This window comes from Hyaena hyaena, unplaced genomic scaffold (genome assembly GCF_003009895.1).
Source record: "Hyaena hyaena isolate Hyena2069 unplaced genomic scaffold, ASM300989v1 scaffold_113, whole genome shotgun sequence".
NCBI lineage: Eukaryota > Metazoa > Chordata > Mammalia > Carnivora > Hyaenidae > Hyaena > Hyaena hyaena.
The window spans coordinates 875,385-896,696 of NW_024080745.1; the positions used below are offsets into that span (position 1 = coordinate 875,385).

At 47.8% G+C, this 21,312-nt stretch overlaps 1 protein-coding gene, 1 long non-coding RNA gene and 1 pseudogene across 8 annotated transcripts; 1 reads left to right on the forward strand and 2 right to left on the reverse strand.

Annotated features, from left to right (window-relative positions):
* Positions 1–250: 250 nt before the first annotated feature.
* LOC120234677 lies at positions 251–1,253 on the reverse strand (annotated as a pseudogene).
* A 5,931-nt stretch (positions 1,254–7,184) lies between these two features.
* LOC120234662 lies at positions 7,185–9,969 on the reverse strand. The gene is made up of 3 exons (XR_005529156.1): positions 9,653–9,969; positions 8,947–9,105; positions 7,185–7,294 (listed from the first exon to the last, which is right to left on the reverse strand). It is a non-coding gene; the product is annotated as an uncharacterized LOC120234662 (long non-coding RNA).
* Positions 9,970–10,090: 121 nt separating this feature from the next.
* On the forward strand, positions 10,091–15,209 carry SOCS2 (suppressor of cytokine signaling 2). Of its 7 annotated transcripts, none has more exons than XM_039236615.1 (3): positions 10,091–10,187; positions 12,588–12,945; positions 14,635–15,175. In XM_039236615.1, exons 2-3 carry the CDS (start codon positions 12,807–12,809, stop codon positions 15,090–15,092), a joined length of 597 nt encoding a protein of 198 aa, XP_039092546.1. In that variant the 5' UTR covers positions 10,091–10,187; positions 12,588–12,806; the 3' UTR covers positions 15,093–15,175. The 7 variants fall into 7 exon arrangements, with proteins under 7 accessions (XP_039092546.1, XP_039092549.1, XP_039092544.1 ...); XM_039236618.1 differs by lacking the exon at positions 10,091–10,187 and adding an exon at positions 10,359–10,452 and having other exon boundaries at positions 14,635–15,209; XM_039236613.1 differs by lacking the exon at positions 10,091–10,187 and adding an exon at positions 10,459–11,247 and having other exon boundaries at positions 14,635–15,209.
* The last annotated feature ends 6,103 nt before the right edge of the window (positions 15,210–21,312 follow it).

A 21,312-nucleotide genomic window follows, 5' to 3' on the forward strand; every position in this document is an offset into this window, starting at 1 on the left:
ATTTCCTAACGGCACAAAGACGCAGGTAAGTCCGTACACCTGCTCAGATGTTAGAAGAATGGGAGATGGACTGTTAGGGTCATCCGTAGCCAGACATTCTGTGGGCTTTTTACTGTATGCTGATCACCAACGAGTCAGGTGGACTTTTGTCTGGTGAGAAGAGTGTCTGGTGGCCAGGACTTCTTTTGAGCATTTCTTTCTAAGTGGGATACACAACAGATAAGGGAGTAGGGGTGGTAATACAGGCTACTCTTTCCAGCTCAGAAGGAGTTGGTGAAGCCCATGTATGCATCCAAGAAGCCCATGGGATCCTCTAGCTGTGGATAGTGGCTAATGTGCTCATCTAGAATCAACACTGTGGTCCACAGTGTTCCTGTACAGCTCTGAAAACTCTGGATAGGAACTTATGGGATCCAATGGTCCATAGATGAAATGAAGGGGAACAGTTACAGAAACCAGAGCTCCCACCCAGCAGCTTCTAAACTTCTTCCTCTGGTTGATGTACTGTAAGAGACTGTTGGCAACTAGGCTTCTGTCACTGTTGCAGATCCCTGCCCACATGTCCCGTGGCTCACTCTTAGAGGGGCAGGTGTACAGCCCAAAGACTGGGGTGAGACTTCGAGAGAATACAAAGAAGTTCATCAGTCGTGTGAGGATGGGCGACAGCATGCCTCCATCTTTGAGAAGCTTTTGGAGAAGGAGAGGATGGTGAGTCTCAGGAAATATACCTTCCATTTGACAGACAGAGACTTTAAGGTAAGCCGACCAGATCGATTCTGCTTGAACCTACAGAGCAGCTCTTGAGCAACAATATCTCCAGAATCATGAGACAAAAGGTTGATCCTGTCATTCTGGAACCCCAGCTACCGTAAAAGTGCCTCCACAAAGCTGGCCTGCTCAAAAGTGGAATAGTAATGTGGTGTCAGTTTGTTACTGAAGCCAAAGCCCACGAAATCAAGGGCAATAACTCGATGAAACCTTAGGGTTTCCCAAATCCTCTACCAATCATAGTTGGATGTTGGAAGGCACATAAAAAGCACAACTACCTCAGGACTTCCAACTACAGCCGCAGAGTATTGGTAGAAGATGTGCAATCCCTCGTAGGTGAAAAATTTGCCTGAAGACTTCCAGGAGTAAAGAGCAGAAGCTGGGGGTGGGGGTGGACGGTGTGGGTGGGGGAAGGGCGGGATATGCAGATAGGCTGCAAGAAGTAGCACAGCCAATAGCCCCACCTGAACCCACCACTCCCTCATCCCGATTCAGGTAAGACCTGGGCTATAAGACTCCATGTTTGGGGAAAACGCTTGTGCATGTGTTCCAAATACATTTTAGAATCAGTTTGTTGATTTACACAACACAAGGAGAAAGGCTGTTGAGGTTTTGTTTAAGATTGTGTTGTATCTATAGATCAATTTAGGGAGAATGACATCTTAATATATTGACCCTTCCCATCCATGAACATAGTCTGTCTCTTCATTTAAGTTTCCTTAATTTTTCTCAGCACTCAGAAATTCTACATGTACACCTCTTGCACATATCTGATTAAATTTATCAGTATTTCATGTTTTTAAATCTATTGTAGATATTACTAACATTTTCAATTTCCAGTAGTTTGTTGCTAGTAAATAGAAAAGCAACTTATTTTTTGTACTGACCTTGTATCCTGAAACCTAGCTAAACTCACATATTTGTTGTAGTAACTATTTGTATTTCTGATTCCTTAGAATTTTCTGTGTCGATGATTATGCTGTTTGCAATTAAAGACATTTTTACTTCTTCCTTTACGATTTATATACTTTTATTTATTTTTTTTGTCTTAAAGCACAGCCAGTACCTCTAATACAATGGTGAAAAGAAGCTGTACAAATGGACGTTCTTGCTTTCTTCCCAGTCTTTGGGGGAAAGCCTTCAATCTTTCACCATTACAATGATGTTGGCTGCTGTTGTTGCTGCTGTTGCAGACAAGGTTTGTCATATTGAGGAAGTTCCCTTCTATTCCTAGTTTGCTGAAAAATTTTAAATGATGGATGGATGTTGAATTTTAGAAATGCTTTTTAAAACATGTATTAATATAATTACATGATTTTACTCTTTAATCTGTTGAGATTGTGAATTACTGACTGATTTTGAACGTTGAATCAACCTCACCTTCCTGGAATATATCCAAATGGGTCGTTCATATATTATCCTCTTTATATATTTCTGGATTCAATTTGCCAGTATTTTGTGATTGTGCTTTTGAGAGATATTGGTCTATAGTTTTTTCTGTCTTACCTGTTTTGTTTTTGTTTTGGTATCTAGAACATTCTGGCCTCCTGGAATAAACTGTGAAATGTTCCCACTTCTATTTTTCTGGGAAAATTTAGTGAAGAATGGATGTTATTTCTTAAGTGTTTGGCAACATTCACCAGTGAAGCTTTCTCAATCTGGAATCTATTTCTTTATAAAAATAGGGCTATACAGATTATCCATTTCTTTTGGGTAAGATTTGGTGTTTGGTGTTTTATTCCTTTGTAGTGGTCATCTTTGTGTGAGACATTGTCATATTATAACTGTTTTCTGATTTCCCAGTTGCTATCAGTGATATGTATTTATTCATACCATCTTTATTTACTATGCTATCTTTATTATGCCATCTTTATTTTTGTCCATTTAATGGCTGGAATCAACAGATTACAATATAATTAATCTGGTAGACAATGAGCATGTGGTGGGGGAAACCAGGTGATCCTGGCAAAACAGAAGGCATGACAGACTTTGGGCTAAAAATACTATGTGGTGAAAGATAAGGATTTGCCTGATGACTTTGTCAGGCAACTTTGCCTCTTTTAAGTATTGGTGTTAAAAATGGGAGGGGTGGGGCACCTGGGTGGCTCAATGGGTTAAGTGCCCAACTCTTGATTTCAACTCAGGTCATAAGTTCAAGCCCCACATCCGACTCTGCACTGAGAGCATGGAGTCTGCTTGGGACTCTCTCTCTCTCTCCGCCCCTCCCGTGTGTGCTCTTTCTCTCTCCCTCAAACTAAATAAATAAACATTTAAAAATAAAAGAGGGAAGGAATAAAAGGGGGGGGGGGAGAAAGGGAGAACTTGAAATTAAAATTTCCTCAAAAACACTGGAAAAGCCAAAGGGAAAAATGGCAGGATTTACCAGCATGATGTTCACAGAGTTATTTCTAAATAGATTTTTAAAATGTGTTTTATAAGAAATAAGACTTTACTTTTATGTTTATTTTAGAATTGTTGGCACATACTGAAATGTAATAATTTCTTCATTGGGAATATTTTAAAACAAAACAAAGGAGCCTAACTTTCCCCCTCAACTTTGATCCCTTCTTTTGTTCAAATGTTGTAAATAACCTTTGAAAATATTATAGCCACATTTGTTGGAATAGGTACTTTCAGTGATTTTAATGACCTATGTAAAAAGCATCTTACTTGAGGCTCCTGGGTGAGTCAGTGAGTTGAGCAGCCGACTCTTGATTTCAGCCCAGGTCATGATCCCAGGGTTGTGGGACTGAGCCCCGCTTCAGGCTCTGTGCTGGGTTTAGAGCCTGCTTGGGATTCTCTTTTTCTGCCCCTCTCCCCTGCTAGTGTTCTGTCTGTCTGTCTCTCTCTCAAATTAAAAAAAAAAGAAAAAAGAATGGAAAAAAAGCAACTTACCCTCCAAGCTACTTTTCCACTTAAAGATGTTTTCTTTGTTCATATACTGTTTTCCTAAGGACAATTTGTTTACAAGTACAGAATAACCTACTCGATCTACTTTGGCTTAATTTATTTACACATAAACTAGGCATTTTATTCCTACTACCATCCAAGTGCTATGAGAATAAAATCAGGTATACGCTCTGTACATTGGTGAAGGGAGATTTAAGCCATTATATACAGGCAAACTGGTGATATCATATTGCTTTCTGTTACATCAGGGCATGACCACTATAATTTTAACGTGCTAGGTTAGCAGAAAAGGCCTGTAGATATAATCAGCTGGCCTTCCAGTGTGGAATGTATGTGGTTGTCCTGTGACTCAAGGTGGCGTGCTGTTCAGAGCTTGCCTTTAGTAGCCCTGCCACATGCCTTAGGTTAAAGTTAGTCTCCTCCACGATTGCCAAGCTCCAGGCTGGTTCACTGGGTGCTGCTGCTTCTCAGAATTCCATGACTAAGCCAGGAGTGCAGTTTGTTATTTACTAATAGGTATTTCTTCTCACTGCTCTGCTTACCACATCATCACACCAGGCCTTGACCTTTGTGAACTTGTCTGGAAAATCAAACATACCTAGAAGCTGCCCCGGCTTATGTATAACACCACCATCAGTTGCTCTTTGGCAGGTTGTGGAACAGGGCTCAGAAGGTGATTTGAATGAGAAGGAAACATAATTGCTCATCAGATCCAAATGTTTTTCTTTTGAGAGAACAAGAATCCAGAAAAGTTAAGGGGCTTGATCAAGATCCCCTCTCCCATGAAGCCTTTCTGGACTTCCCAAGGTGGTTGCAGTGGTGCTCTCCAGCTGTTTGCAAAACCAGTCTGCGTTTCTCCATGACTTCTAACCCTTTGTTAGAAACGTCAGTGGTGTCTCTCTCTCACTTCACAGACCCCCCCTTAAGAGTGGGCTGAATTATATTGTCTGCAAGGCCTAGAGCATTTAAGTTCTCATGAACCTCTGTTAGGTGGGTGAGTCACAGACTGTCTACTAGGTACCATAGTTGTGAGATCAGGCTCCAGGAGATTAAGGAGAGATTCTAAAACAGGCCATTTCTTCTTGGTAGCAGACCAGAGTCTGAAGGCTAAGCCGTAGATTAAAGTGAGCAGCACATCTAGCTGAGAAGTCAAGGGATCCAGGCAGAAAGGTGGTTAAAAGCATTTGTTTCCTTACTTGTAGATGCATTCAATTCATTCATTCATTCATTCATTCAAGAGCTTTATATTGCGTATCTACTACAGGCCAGGAGTTTCTTGAGGCACGGAGGATAGAATAGTGATTATAATAGACAAAATCCCTGCTATATTTTGATGAGAGAGAGAGAGATATTAAACAAATGACAGATAAAAACCATTATCATGTCAGGTAGCAGTAGCTGCTGAGATGAAGAATAAAGCAGGAGAAAGGAATGGTCATTGATAAGAAAGGGGAGGCCTCTCTGAGCAAAGACCCAAGCAAAGCGAGGGAGTGATGCCGTGAGACTAGCAGGGAAGGAGCAAGTACAAAGGCCTTCAGGCAGGCTCGTGTGTTTGAGAAACAAGGAGGCCAGAGGTTTAGAACATCGTGAGGAAGAAGAAGACAAGGAAGTCATTCTGCACCAGTGAAATGATGTCCTTTTAGCACTGAAGTCTTGTGATTGATGGTCCTCTGGCTCTACAGCCCATTCCAATAGAGCGAGGTCCATACAGTGCTGAAGGCACACTTTTATCTCTAGAGAAGTACTTCCAGGGAGGCTCTCCAGCCTCAGGATAGCATTCTCGCCTCAGGTCAAGAGGTCCCTTGAGATTCAAAGTTGGGCTTCAGGTTGTCAACAGATCCCCCAAATCTGTGCTTCCAGAAGATTTTTCTGCAGAGAATGTCTTGGAGGGAACCTGTCCACAAATGTCTGGGCCATGTAGGAATACAGAAGATGAAATAGGTCAGGTATGAGAACCCAGCCATACTTTATTTGCTTAGGAGAGTGAAATAAGTTCTCTCCCAGCTATCTTGAAATATCCAGTCTTTTCGATCTTTTATTTCCCTGCTTCTGGTAGAGACTTGGGTCCAGAAATATTTCTCCACCATAAGAAAAACACTGCAGGTGTGATGACACACGGCAAGTCACGCTCAGTGTTGGAGACCGTAGGGCCTGGTGAGGACTGTGGCGAATGAATGTGCCTTCCACAGGGGCCATCACCACTCTGCTTCAGATGATCGCTGCCCCCTAGGGAATGGGATCCAGTGTTGACAAGAGTTTAGGGATGGTTAAGAGAAAGCAGAATTCTGGATCACTTTGGGGAGAAATCTCTAGAATTTTAACTTAATTCACATGTTTTTAAAAGGAATCTTGGCACACCAACGGTGACACTCTGAGGGATCAAAAATGGCTCATTGGCAGGTGGTTTGGGAACTCTGGTCTATAGATTTTACTAGAATTTCTGAGAGACCTATGGTTTTATATTCACAATGACTATCCTAGAATATGACTCCTCTCAACTTCTATGAGTAGAAAGACCAAGGGCATGGCCATCTCGCATGCTCCTGGGTCCCAGAAGTCTAGGGGAAAGCCATCTTCCCAGCTTCCCCATTCTGGAATCTCTATCTCAGAGTACTGAAGCCAGCCAGGACACCAAGGAGTAGTCTGCATCATGGGGATGGAAGAAGCAGGACCTCGTAAAAGGAATTGGGATTGAGTAGCACTGGGGGAGAAGTAAGAGATGCTCATCATATAGAAGATAGTTCTGCTCTGTATCTTCTAAATTCTCTATTCCACTCCCTCCCATGGACTCTTTCCTATCCAACTCCCTATGCCCCGCGAGAGTGTCTTTGATGACAAGCTACAGAACCCAAATCAAACTAGGTAGGGAAATGTCAATGTGTTGACTTCTGCATCTGAGTCCAAGGGTGGTACAGCCTTAGGCAGACTAGATTCAGAGCTCAGGGACCTCTTCCTCCCATGCTAGCCTGAGCTCTGCCTTCTCTGTTGCTTCTATTCTTTGATGGGCTCCTTCTAGGTGGGAGAGGATTTGGCTCCCATGGTCATCACTGCTCATTATCTCGGAAAGTCGGGGGGGATCGCTCCTCTTGCAGCACGTACATCAAATCCTAAAACAATAATCTGCTTGGGCTGTGATACTGGAGAAACCGCTGTCCAGGGAAACGAGATATTTCTGTTAACTCACCCGGGTCACATGCTCTCCAGAGAGGTGGGTTCCAGAATCACAGGGATTCGTGAAGGTGGTGTGTATCTGATGATGGTGGTGGTGGTGAGATGGCAAAGTTTGAAAGGAAGGGATAGTGGCCAATTAAAAGTACCTTCTGCCCACAGGGACTCCAGACATAAAAGCCAACAATTATCATATAGCTCCCCCACCCCTAAAAAAAAATTAAAATACTCTCTGCAAACAGGCAAAACAACAACAAAAACAACTCAGTGTGGCAGTATTAGAGCATCTGCATTGCAAACCAAGAACATCCAGTTTGACTTTGGCGCATAGAGATTTTCAGGCCCTGGCCATTCCTCAGTGCAGGCCACAGAAGCAGTAGAACGACACTTCTCCCTTCTCCCCTCAAGTAGAACGACACTTCAGCATTGCAGCCATGCACCTGCCCCACTGAACAGAATGGATGGGAGATATAGATTTAGAGAGACACAGGGATATAGATATGAGATACGGATGATCTCATTTAGTTCTCCCCGCCGCTCTCTAAGGTAAGTTCCAGTATCATTTCTGTAAGAGGATAAATACTTTGCCAACGATCACCCATGTGGCAAGTGGCGGCAGAGTGAGGATTCATGCCTGGGAAGTTTAACCGTAAAGCTACGCTGCTAAAGCACCACCCATCCATCCACTGACTCATTCAACACTTGCGGGGAATGCCTGCTACGTGCTAGGGACTATCAGAGGTGCTGAGATACAGCTGTAAAGAATGCAAATACAAGTGCACAGCCTCATGAAACTTACATTCTAGTGAAGGAGAGAGACAGGAAGCCAGGCCAATGAATAAAATACAACTGGGTTAGACAGTGATCAGTGTTAAGGAGAAAACCAGAGCAGGGAAGAGAGAGAAATGTGTGTGGAGGTGGGTCGATTCTGATTAGGGCGGTCAGGCAAGGTCTCCCTGAGACGGCGGCACTGAATGAAGGTCCGTGGAAGGAAGGGAGCAAACCATGCAGATATCTGAAGGAGAAGCGTGGTGGGTGAGGGGAAGGTGCTGAGGAAGCAGTGAGGGCAGTAGGCAGCAAGGAGCCCAGTGTACCTGGAGTGGAGGGACAGCACAGGAGGGGATGAGCTCAGGGAGGTAAATGGAACCCGACCGTGTAGGGTGCTGTGAGTGACCACTCGGATTTTGTCTTTCACTCTGGTGTGATGCAGCCATTTGGACTGGAGCCGAGGAGGGAGAGGCCATGACTTGGTTTAAACAGGATCAGTGTCACTGCTCTGTCAGGAAGAGTGTCGCAGGGACAAAGGTACCAGGAAGAGGCTGCAGCAGTAAGCCAGGCAGAGACTGTAAGCCTGGCTTGGACTGGTGTGTGGTGGAAATGTGGCAAGGGCTTCACTTCTGGGTTTGTTGTGAAATCAGAGTCAAAGGATTGGCCAACACCTGGGATGTGGGGTGTGAGAGAGAGCGCAGTCAAGGAGGACTTGAAGGCTTTTAGCCAGAGCAGCAGAAGACTAGAAATGACATTTCTCAGAGATGGGAGAAAATGAGGGAGGAACCGCTTTTGTTTTTATCTTAAACGGGGTTGTTTTAAGAAATTATCGGGTCTCAGTTTGGGATACGCCAACCTGGGGAGTGCCCACTAGACATCTGAAATGCAGTAGTGAGTGGCAGCTCTGGAGGTTCGAGAAAGGTCCATCAGGACCAGAGTCATAAGTATTACCAACTACACCCTACACTCTTGAAATCACCGAAGACACTGACCCACGTGCAGCTTTGGAAAACGATGACCGTATCAAAAATACTGGAACAGTATTAAAGAAACTCAGGTTTAAAAATTCACCCATATCCTGCTACCCTAAAAACAGCTGCTTTCATTTCTCCACATTTCCTTCTGTTTTTGCCCACAGGCATACATAATGTTATAATGTTGTAACCATAGCATAGATACAGTTTCACATTCTACTTTTTTCTCACTTAACATGATCCCATAAATACTTTCCTAAGAGGCCCTCCCATATGCGTTTCTTGGGGACTTTAAAAAGGCTGACAAAATGCTGGGATCTCTGGGAAACATTTCAGAAACAAAAGTCGAAAGTCTTACTTTGCTACAATATTTAGTGTTCTGCAGCTGGCATTGTGCTTACTGGAAGCCACTGTGGACAGTGTCTTGTGGAGGTGACTGAGCTGGGAGCTGAAGAATGAGAGCTGGCCACACACCCGTTCTGGTGAAGGGCATCCCAGGAAGAGGGAACAGCATGTGCTAGGAGGCAACAGGAAAGTTACATTACGGAAGGTTGCTGGCAGATTCATTTCAACGGACAAATAGAAATTTATCTTGGTAAAAAATTGAAAATCTTTTAAACTACAGATCAGTGGGTACGTCCTTCGTCTGGGATTCTCTGCAAAGGGATAAGAAGCCAAATGGAATAATTTAGGACACAGTGAACCTTAGTAGGTGTAGCGGTTCTTAAAGGTCCTCTGGGCCTCAGGGGACACACAAACTCTACATGAACCTGATTTGTTCATTCATCCCAGTCCCTGAGGCAGCACAGGAGTCCAGTCCCTACATTTTATAGAAAAGGCCAAGGGCCCAAAGATAAGTAAATGACTGGGCCAAGTTATTCAGCTATATAGAGTTTTTGAACTTGGGTTGAATTAGCTCTGCCCTCCACGTGTTAGACTCTAAAAAACATGATTCTATGCACACCACTCTATTGTTGACAAAGCCATTTGTTAGCCTGGAAATGCCCACTCCCCGCCCCCTGTCCCCTTCCTGGCACCTGCCTATCATTTGCATAGTTACTTACTCAAAAGCAGGAAAATTGTGGAGAGAATCATTCCGGACTCCTGCCTGGCCCGGAAGGCAGGAAGCTGGTTTACGTTTCCTCCTAGGGCCAGCAGGGGGGGGCACCAGGCAAGGTTTGTAAGCCGCGCCTCCCCCACGCCTCCTCCCTCTTCCTCGCCCAACTTCCCCTTAGCCCCTGCTTCAACTGAAAGTGGCCATTGACCTTTCAAGCTTTTGAGCAGTGATGCAATAGAATAGTATTTCAAAGAAAAATGGTTATCGAAATTTGGGATCCGGTTTTCCCGTGAGTGTTAATGGTTTTTAAAAAGTAGGTCACACTTTGGAGGCGGGCATGCAGGCGAGGAGCTGAGTCCCAACGGAGGCCAGGTGGCCTCCAACCGGGTGGGAGGAGGTGAGGGTCTCTCGGCAGGGGCGTGACGGGATCTTTCCGAATTTCCAGTCCCCGGGCGCTAGCCCTGCGGGGGAAATCGCCGAGCCGGGAGCTCTCGGGACTGCAGGCACCGAGGCTGGCTGTCCAGCACCACACGGGCGCGTAGGTAAGGGCACCCCTCCGGCGGTCAGAGCAGGTGAGCGGGGCTGCGAGCGGAAGGAGACCGCGGAGCAGCGTGGGGAAGGGCGAGGGGGTGGGGGGAGGAGGGGAGGAGCCCGGCTAGGCCGCCGCAGGGGACGGAGCGCAGGAGCGCCCGGGGGAGGAGACTGAGAGCCGCTAGCGCTGCTTAAGGAGGCACCGCTCTCCGCCTGCCGCCTGCCTTCTAGGACCTGGGCAAGGGCACCGCCTCCGCTCCGCTCCTCCGGCTCTCGGTGGGGAGCGCGGGGGCCTGGAACGGGGCCTCTCCCACTCCGCTAACGTGCCATAGAGGGAGAGGGGCCCTTTTCGAGGGTCCCCAGTCTCTCCCGCATCCCGCTCACAAAATGCGCGGCCGGGAGGGTCGCGTCGGGAAGGCGCGGAGCGGGTGGGAAAGACAGAGCCCAGCGCTGGGCGAGGATACCGCTTAGTCCTCACACCGCAGCGCACAGCTGGCCCGGGGGGGCGGGGGGGGGTGCAGGCCCCGGCCGCCGAAGCGGGGACGGCGGCGGCGGCGGCGCGGCTTGTGCGCTCCGCAGAGCACCCGGAGCTGTGCGGTCGGGGCGGGCGGATTCCTAGGCAGCCACGCCGCCCGGACCCGCACCGGGCTCAGTGAGCCCGCCTCTCCTGGAGCCTGCGCATTAGCGCCGGAGCCTCTTTAAAGCAAAAGCGGGGGCCGCGGTCACGTGAGACGGATTCCTGGAAAGTTCCTGGAAAGCGGCCTCCGCAGCAGCCGGGCGGGGCGCGCGGGGTGCGCGGACAAGGGAGGGAGGCGGGGAGCGAGGGAGGCGCGCGGGGCTGGGAAGTCGCGCGCACACCCCGCTCCGGGCACAGACGTTTAACTCTTGCCGTGTCTAGCCACCACGGCTCGCGGGCCTTGGGCTTCACTTGAAGCATGAGCCTCCTCGCCCGCCGCAACCGGCGCTGCGCGGGCCGCGGACAGTGCGCCCCAGGCCCCGTGCGCACAGCCTCAGGATCCCCTGCGCCCGCAGCCCGGGCGCCGGAGGAGCTCGGCCGGGGGCTGGCGGCAGGTACTGGTCCCGGGAGCCCGAAGGCTCCTCCCCATGGAGGGTCGCCGGGGAGGGCACAGGGCGCGGCCGGGAGCGCCGGGCGGCCTTGGCTTCCGTAGTTCAGAGCTGCCGGGGAGAGTGTCCGAGCTGCGGCTCTGCCCCGCGGCTGGGCGCTGCTGCCTGCTTTCTTCGGCTCCTAGGCGTCGGGAAGTCTCCGGAGTTTCCTCCCTCGCCCCGAACAGCCATCCAAATTAATAATCCGCCTAATAACCTGATCTGCCGCTCCTCCCCACCCGCCTGCCTCCCGCCCTAGCTCCTTCCTCCTCCCTCTCTTCTTCCCACCTCCTTGGTCGCAGCTGGAGGGAAAGCCAGCAGCTGCCCGGGGTGGGGGATTTCAGAGCCGGGGGTTCTAGGCGAAGATCCCCGGGGCTTCTGTTGGCTCCCTGCGCAGAGAACTCTGGCTGCCGCGGAGCGCATCCCCAGGCATCTCGTTCCCAAATTAAAAGTCAACAGGGGAAACTCGGGCAGTCACCCCTCCTCTCCCCGGCCCCTCCCGACTCCCCCGCCCCATGTCCGCTGGGGAGGCTGCCTGGTGTGGAGGCGGCGGCCGAGGCCGAGGTAAGGGCTCGGCGTTCGTTGTCTTGCACGTCCAGCGGCGCGCGAAGCCGCCCGTTCTGCCCCCGCCCAGGTCCCAGCGCCGGGCTCCGAGCCCCCGCGAGGGCTGCGCGCTTGGGCCGATTCCTCGACAGCGCCCGCGGCGGCTGCAGCAGCCGCAGCCGCCCCGCCACGGCGCCCCGGGCGCCCCCCGTCTCTGCCCCACGCGGGCGCTGGGGAGCGGACGGAGGGGAGCGAGGCAGCCGCAGGGCGGGGTGGAGGCAGCTCGCGCACCTTGGCGCCCCGGGCTGGCGGCTGAGGGTGCTTCGTCCCGGAGCCCCCGGGCTGTGCCGAGTGTGAGCTAGACCGAGCGCCAATGTGGGGATCTCTTCTGGTCTTTCTTCTGCGATTTTCCTGCTTGTCGTTGACTAGGGCCTATTTACCACCATACCCGCAGGTGACTCGATTTTGCTAGTCTGCGATTTCAGCTAGTAGCCCTGGGCGGGAAGGCACCCTGTTCTCCACCCTCATCCTGTCCCTCCCCCCTCCCTCTCGGCAACTCCGGCGTCTTGGATCGCTGCTCTCTCTTTATCCTCCTTTCTCTACAGCTGGGCCGGGGCAGTCACTGGATGCTTGGGGTTAAATGGTGCGGGGGCACAGACGCGGAGGAGTCCCCGGGATTTTCCACGCCTCTGGCTCCCCACCCACAATCCCAGACGCAGGGGTCCAGTTTGGACCGACCCGACCCCATACTTTCTTTTTTGCAGGCAAACTGTGGGTGACCGCGCCTGCGGGGGACTCTGCCATCCGTCCACTGGGACCTGGGGAGGAAAAACCAGAAGCTCCGTATCCCCTCCCCCTCCACCGTTTCGGATACCCCGCAGAGACTCGTTTCGGGGTTCCCACTGACTTCCAGGAAGGACGCGTGCCCCTCTCTGATCCCAGCGCGGGCGGCCACCTGTCTTTGGCGCGGTGACCCCTCTCCCATGACCCTGCGGTGCCTCGAGTCCTCCGGGAATGGCGCGGAAGGGACGCAGAGCCAGTGGGGGACCGCGGGGTCCGCGGAAGAGCCGTCCCCGGAGGCGGCGCGTCTGGCGAAGGCCCTGCGGGAGCTCAGTCAAACAGGTAGGCAGCCGAGCAGCCGCGACGCGTGCGAGGGGGGTCGCTGCCCCCAAGAGGCTGGGTTGGGGGCTTTGCTGGCGGGGAGCGCGGCTTGGAAGCGGGGCCGCGCTGCGGAGCAAAGAATGGGGTGGCCCTGCGGCCCCTCGCCTCTGGTCCCCGCTCAGGGCGGGGGCCCGCGGAGAGGATGTCCGCACGGCCCTGGATCCTCGGGAACGCGAAAGAAAAGTAAGTGGTTCTCGGGGGACTCAGAGGCCTGGAGGAGGGCAGAGCGCGAGAAGGGCTTCTTGGAAATAGCCTCTTAGGGAGCAGCAGCCTTCAACTGTTCGCAGCCGCTCAGCGGGTCGGTACGCGGGCTGGAACCCTAGCGGAAGAGCGAGCCAGGCGCCTCCGTTCCCGCGGCGAACCAGGGCGGCGGGTGGGTGCTCCGCTGCCGCGGTTTCAGCTGCATCCGGCTCGCGAGCCGCGCCGCCGCTGCAGCCCGGGACCTTGGCGGCCAAGTTCCAAGGACTGATTGCCGCGCGGGCGGCTGCGGCAGAGCCGGGAGGAGCGCGGCCTGGAGGGGCTGCGCGCCCGGAGTATTGCTTGTTTCAAGGGCAGTCCTGCGCTTTGCGTGGCCCGCGGTCGTCTCTCCGCGTGAGAAAGAAGAGAAGATTGAAAACAAAACAAAAGAAAAATCTGGCAAGCCACGCGAGCTTTCCAAATCTGGATCCTAAAAGCTTACATTTGGGGCCAAATTGAAGTTTTGGTAGCACTAGAGAGAGGGAAAAGTCACGTGCGGTTCGGTGGTGGAGTGTGGACCACCGGCTTTCTCTCGGCGGGGCGGACCGGCCGGTTGCAGGTATCCGAGCAGTTTGGGGGTGGGGGGTGGGGTGCAAGAGCTCCTTGTTCAGACTTCTTATGCAGAATGTCTCCAAGTCGTTTTTGAAAACGGGATGGGCCCCGGGATGGTGCAGGCAGATCAAATGGAGAAGGCTGGGGGAGACGGACGGTTGTGATGGGATCAGGATTAGGGCAAAGTCCAAAGGAGGTGCGGATTGTAAACTTGAAGTACTTCTTATCGGTTGGGGTTTCCCTCATTTCCCAGCGACTGATAAGGTAGTTGTAACCAAAGCAACGCACAGATGCGGTCGTAGTAGAACCGCACTTTAAAAACAAGGAAATGGCAGTGCTTTCCAAGGTCTTCGAACCGAGATTCTGCCATGAACAGATTTGGGGAGGGAGGGGGTGGACACGAACCTTCCAAGAAGTTCTTTCTGTTTTTACCCTGTTGGAGTCACAGGAGTTGGGTTTTCCACCTTTGTAAGGGCGTGACTTTTATGTCTAACTTCCGATGTCTAATTTACTTTGATTTCACTTGAACAGTGCTAGAAGCATTGTGCTTGTGGGACAGTGTGTCATACCGCCAATATTCTTTTGTGTCCTTCGGAGAAAAATCTCAAGACAGTTTAAAGGGCTACAGAAAGTTACTTTTTTAAAGCATAAAAATTGGCTCACAGTTTGTGTTCGTAAAATGGACCCACATTTTCATTAAGTGTCTGTCTACCTAAAATATTTATGGTAGTGTCTGGTAAACTTTCACACACTTCTCTTTAGAGCTAGAAAAGTCGTTGCCAAGTGTTTGCCCTATTTAAAAAATTCTGTATAATAACTATCTTACCCTCTCTTCTTTTTCTTCTTGAACGAAAACCCCAGGTTGGTACTGGGGAAGTATGACTGTTAATGAAGCCAAAGAGAAATTAAAAGAGGCACCAGAAGGAACTTTCTTGATTAGAGATAGCTCGCATTCGGACTACCTGCTAACAATATCTGTTAAAACATCAGCCGGACCAACTAATCTGCGAATCGAATACCAAGATGGGAAATTCAGGTTGGACTCTATCATATGTGTCAAGTCCAAGCTTAAACAGTTTGACAGTGTGGTTCATCTGATCGACTACTACGTTCAGATGTGCAAGGATAAGCGGACAGGCCCAGAAGCGCCCCGGAACGGCACCGTCCACCTTTATCTGACCAAACCGCTCTACACGTCAGCCCCGCCTCTGCAGCATCTCTGTCGACTCACCATTAACAAATGCACCGGTACCATCTGGGGACTGCCTTTACCAACAAGACTAAAAGATTACTTGGAAGAATATAAATTCCAGGTATAAATGTTTCTCTTTTTCTAAACATGCCTCCTATAGAGTATCTCCGAATGCAGCTATGTTAAAAAAAAAAAAAAAAAGAACCAAAACTTGAGTCACTACTCTGGATAACTACTCGGAATTCTAAGAACAGCTGAAGTCCATCTAATTTAAACGCGTGACGAGGTAGCTAGGTATTTTAAGTTTCCCCAGATGTTTTCACCTGAGTGATGCTTCCCTTCCTAAGGCTGACCAAGACCAGCTGATCCTTTTAAGTTAAAAATAAAGTGTCCCCAGTAAAGGCTGAAGGAGCATTTTATCGGAATGCCTTGCCTTCCTGAGGTTCCTCTTTGTTAGGTGGAAGGCCCAGGCCCCATTAGTAGAGAGAGAACTCCACGTAGGAGTACTGAAGAAGGAGACGGAGCAGACTGACACAGGCTTAGCTTTAATTTTACATGCCTGGTGATTAGAGTTGACTTTAGGACATTTTCTATTTTTGCATTCTTGATGTACCTAGGAATTTTGTTAAACAGATACTGCTTGTGAGTATTTATCCTTCTTTTTATGCAATTAACCAAATCAACCAAAAAAGTGACCATGAAATCCTGTATTTGACTTTTTCCTACATGTATGAACTCTCATGTGAATGAGTACTGTAGTAATCCATTTTAAGGGAGCCTTATTTCAGAAATATTTCAAACTGGTGCAAACGGAAAAGACTGTGTCTTTTCCTTTAAGGCTAAAGACAAGAATGTCGTGCTATACAGGTGCAACTCAATCCCTATTAATAAAACCATGTAGATACAGACATTTTATCCTTTGAAGTAGCTGTATCCCAACCTGTTGCCATTGACTTTTGGTAAATGGCTTTAGAAATTTCCAAGTTGTCCTTGAATTGTCTGACCATGGACATCAGCACTTGGTCTCCCTTCTACCATGTAGAATACTTCGACTTAATTTTCTTCCAGAGATAGGGGGATACCTGCCTGTTTTTCAAAGTGTTTATTTACTGCTGTTACTATTTGATTAGAATGTATTAAATAAAAAAAAAAACTTGACTTTGACAAGGTGCACTTATTACTTTGAATTGTAGAAAACATACACATTCGTGGTACCAGACAGTTGCCACAAAACCTTCTGTCACGTGACGTCAACCAACTATTCAGCAAGAGGTAGAACATGACTTCCCCTTCCCCAAAAATGGGCTGCATTCGCCCTTTGCATTTGGCAGGCATGGTTCAGAAAGTACAAGTACTGTCAAGTGGCCTGGTTTTTTTTACCGATTTAATAAGCATGACACTAATGCCCTGTGTGTTTCCAAAAAAAAAAAAAAAAAAAAAGGCTTAGAAACTACAAGACTTGTGACATATCCTGGTCTTTTATGGGTTAATAGGCATAATACAAAATAAAATTCAAAGTTTTAGGACTATTTACTTTTTGCCACAATCTCATGGCGGTTGAGATGTGGAGACCAGACAGTATTCATTTTGTCACCTCTAAAAAAAAAAAAAAAAAAATCCTAGTTAGTTACATTCTGTGGTATGTCATTGGCAAAGTGAATGTTACATATTATGTGTGTGCTCCAAGTGAATTAGAAAACTATTATAAATTATAGTAAAACCTGCTTATCCCTCATCATGAAAAAATTCCTCTTTTCATGAAGTCTTGAAAAATGGTTTTGTGCCTAGAAGGAAAACATAACTATGCATGTCCAAACAGCAGAGCCAAACACAAAAGATTGTTAGGTGTGCCTTAGGAAGAGTTTATTTGTAGCCTAAAATTTAGAGAAGAGTTCTACTTTTAGGCTCTGGTCTATGATGTGGACCTTTTCATTAGGGTGTTCAGATGCTGTGCTTTATTCCTTCCCCCCACTGACAACAGTTGTTTAGTGTGGGGTATTTGACTTTTCTGGAAAAACTTCCATGTGATCAGTGTCTGGGACTTTGGACTTTCTATAAGGTCTTTTGCATTTCTGTTCTCATTGGTTCAAACTCTGATGCCTCTTGATGCTGAGAGTTGGACGGACTGGTGGGGTATGAACGAGCACACAGAACTGTGGAAAGTTCTTGCGTTCCTGCTAGCAGATGACTGACCATGAGCACACCAGAGGAGAGCAAAGGTATCTTGAGTGTGCTGTGGAATTATTACCTTACATTTCAGTCTTCCCTATACCAAGTAAGTTGATAAGCATCAGGAGGCAGTCCTTTTTTTTTTTTTTTTTTTTTTTTTTTTTTTTTTTTTGGTGGTGGTGGTTGGGGGAGGGAATGTGTTGTTTTGCTGTGGGTTTTTTTTTTTCATCATTACTAACCTCATTTATTTATTGAGTTTATTGTGTACCAAGTTCTCACTCAGCTCTTTACATGCATTATCTCATTTAATTTTCACACCGACCATATGAGCAAAGTTCAGTGATTACAGGAGGTATGCCTTCCAATTTGTGAGTGAGGAGGCATTCCAGGAATATCTTAGCCCTTTTTACTCCTGGAAGGGAATTATGAAGAGCAAATTGCTACTATTTCTGCATTTATCCAGATGAACAAGTTAGAGCAGGCTATAAAAGGACCCCTCAGCCTTTTTACTGCTATCCCAACCAGAAAAGTACAGGTATCTTAATTAATGTCCTCTGTGGGATTTGAATCACCTTGGCCCAGTAGTTTTTTTCCTGATGTAGGGGTAAGTGAGGGAAGGGTTAACTTAAAAATTTTTTTTAATGGTTAGTAATTTTTGAAAGACAGAGACAGAGCATGAGCAGGTGAGGGGCAGAGAGAGAGAGAGAGATGGAGGCACAAGACCCAAAGCAGGCTCGATGCTCTGAGCTGTCAGCACAGAGCCCAATGCAGGGCTCGAACCCACAAACTGTGAGGTCATGACCCGAGCTGAAGTGGGCACTTAACCAACAGAGCCACCCGTGTGTCCCTTAAATTTTTTTTTAAGTTTTATTTATTTTGAGAGAGAGCATGAGCAGGGGAGAGGGAGAGAATCCCAAGTAGGCTCCGGGCTGTTAGCTTGAAGCCGTATTTGAGGCTAGGACTCCCCAGCCGAACCTTGAGATCATGACCTAAGCAGGAAATCAAGAGTTGGCTGCTTAATTGACTGAGCTACCCAGGTGCCCCGAGGGTTAACTATTTTACTTGGTTGTTGGTAAACAATGCCAGTTACCAGTTAACGGTAGCCCCATTTTGTAGATAGGCAAACCAAAAAGGTAAGGTGTACACTTGACTAAATTATCCTCGATGGAATCAGGAAAAAGCCAGTATTCTCTGCCTATGGAGGGCACTTTGGGACTTAAGTGAGGGTCTGTGTTATTGTTTTTACTGTTGAAGAATACACTACACGAACTTCTACATCTCCATTGACTTAAGATATTTTGATGTGAGTTTCCATTCTGGACAGATTTGAGGCAGTGGGGGTTTTATTTCACTGTAGTGGGCACTAGGGACTGCTTTTTAGGGACTTGGGTTTTATTTTTTCGAGCTTTGGACGGTGGAGAAAAAGTTCAGCTTGCGAGCTGAGAGTTCTTTTTTGGCATGTCAGTAAGAAAGTCTTGACTTCATAGTAATTATGTAATCCAAATAGGTAACAGAATGGGACAGTTGTTTGGAGTGTTTATTTTCTCGGGAAGGATTTTTTTTTCTGCTTTTAGAAAATTGTACCCTGGTAGGCGGGTAGGAGACAGAGACGTCATCAAATAATCCAAGGGATGGAATGTCCTGAGACCAGGCCGTGCCCTTCTCGGTTGTCGGTTTAGGCACAGGGTAGTGGGGGTTGAGTGGCCCTGGGTTCTGTCTAACAGCTGGGCTGAGGCCTGTCTTGTCTCTGTGGTCATGGCCTCGGTTCTGTGCTTTGGAGAAAAAAGGGTTATCATTCATCCTAGACATTTCATTTACTAAGAGGCCTGTAACCTCTCCCTATTTCCTAGAATTGTAAAGCTTGAAATCACTTTTCAGATCATAGAGTTTAGTTCCGATACTTTACTGAAGACCGTGTTCAGACCCAGGGACGTCAGGAGATCTGAGTGTCGCCGCACACACAATTCAGCAAACCAATGGCAGCGTTGGTATTTGAGCCTGGAGAGTCTAGCCTCGGGTTTAGTAGCCATAAAAGCTGCACCCTTCCACCCCGTGTGAGAATTGTCAGTGCTCCCCGGTGCTACCCTGCAAGCCCGACAGTGCTTTTTTTTTTTTTTAATGTTTTATTTAATTCTGAGAGAGAGAGTGTGTGTGAACAGGGGAGGGTCAGAGAGAGAGAGAGAGGGAGATATAGAATCTGAAGCAGGCTCCAGGCTCTGAGCTAGCTATCAGCACAGAGCCCAACACAGGGCTCGAACCCATGAACCATGAGATCATGACCAGAGCCAAAGCTGGATGCTTTAACCAAGTGAGCCACCCAGGCGACGCCCCCCCCCCCCCCCCCACACACACACAGTGCTTTTAACATCACATTTTTCTTCCTCTGAAAATTTAGAGAGCGGGCCTTTGGAATGCCACGTGGGATAATCCCAGTTCTTGGCTCTTTCCACCCCACCCTGGAGAATCCACTTTTGCTGGGTTTCGTGATGTCTCAATCCACATTAGACTTGTGTGTTCATTTTAACTCCTCCATCTATTTGCTGTTTGAAAATCAAAAACCTGTCATCCATGCTGCTTTATGATCTCATTTCTGCGTCTGCCAGATGTGACTCACACACAGCCGTGGGTGCCCAGGTCACTGCCCACCCTCCTGTCCTCACCAGTGGAGCCCATTCTTTCTTTTGTCCGCTCCTGGGCATAATGGCACAGTTAATTCCTGCCTTACTTTGTGCCCTCTGTGTCATAAATCTGCCCTGTTAGCTCATTTGACACAGCCCTGCCCAGCCTTATTTACCCCAGTGAAAGACGGTAATTATATTCTCCTTGAGTTGGGTAATTTAGAATACCTGAAGATTAAATCTGTCTCCAGTCTCTCTCCGATTCCTTTCAGGTTGTGAAACAAGTAGCCAGCCCTAAATGCACCCACTTTTTTATGTGCGTATTTTCATTTTCTTAATGTCAAGTACTTGAGGCTCCTTCACTGTTAAATTGCACATCATTTGAATGGAATGGACGTGCCCGCCCTCCCTCCCTTCTGCTCATCTCCTTGAGAATGAGTCTGTGATAGTTTTGTTTCTCTCCTCCTGCGGACGCATGTTTTTTCTTGTATTCTCACCTTTGCATATTTTTGATTTTTCTAAAGTTTCCTCTGTGTGGCTTGAGTTCAGGTTACTTAACTTTATTACCAAAGTAAAGTAACAGCTGTTGCTACTGTAGCCTCTAAAAGCCCCAGAATCCCAAATACCTAGACAGTAAGTAAGCTGAAATCATACAGCAAAACTAGGTATTCCTTCAGGAGCTTTGGATCAGACGGAATCAGACGAAGTGTGGTCACAGAGAACGGGGTTCACATCAACAGACATTTACTGAGCCATAAAAAGAAAACCACTTTTATAGACAACTCTTACTCAGAACTACATCCTTTACTTCCCCTGGAGATCAGAAGCACATTTTGTGAATTATTACTGAGCGTGTGGGGGGGGGGGGAGGCGCCTCCCTTACAAACTCTGGGAATGGGAAGGCAGTGTTTCCAGCTGCCTTCCTCTTCTGTCAAAGCATAAATACCACCCAGGGAGCCCCTTTCCTATGGCAGAGAGAGTGGGACTTCATCACAGAACTTCATAGTTTTTCTATGTCTCCCTGGTTTCTAACCATGTTAAGATAAAAACTTACGTTTTGCTAAACAGTTTTCCCTTGTTAGTTCGGTACGGTTTTTCCTGTTGAGATTTGGGTCCAGAAAGCTGCTATGATCTGTAGCTTTCAGAAAAATAATCTCCATGCTATTTCTACCCAGAGAAGTCCTATTTTAATATCCCCTCTGCCATCTTGATGAACTTGACCTTTCTTAGGTTTCCAACATAGCTGTTCTCTCCCCATTTCTGTTTCCAGGTTGTAGCTGTCAGGTTGATATTGGGTCAGAAAGTGTATTTGTATTTTGCTCATTGGAGTAGGGCATCTGCTTTCACTTATCTGCAGTAACATGGGGCAGAGAGAATGGGGATGGTAGAAACCTATAAACACATTGTAGCTAATGGTTTTGACTTCCTCCCCATTCAATCTCCTTTGTTAGAACCACTGACAGAAAAATTAGTTGCTTCTCTGATCTCTCAATTTGTTTTCCTTGTCCATCAGGCAGTGAGGATGCTAATAAACAGCAGAGCAACTAAAAAGATGGCAGG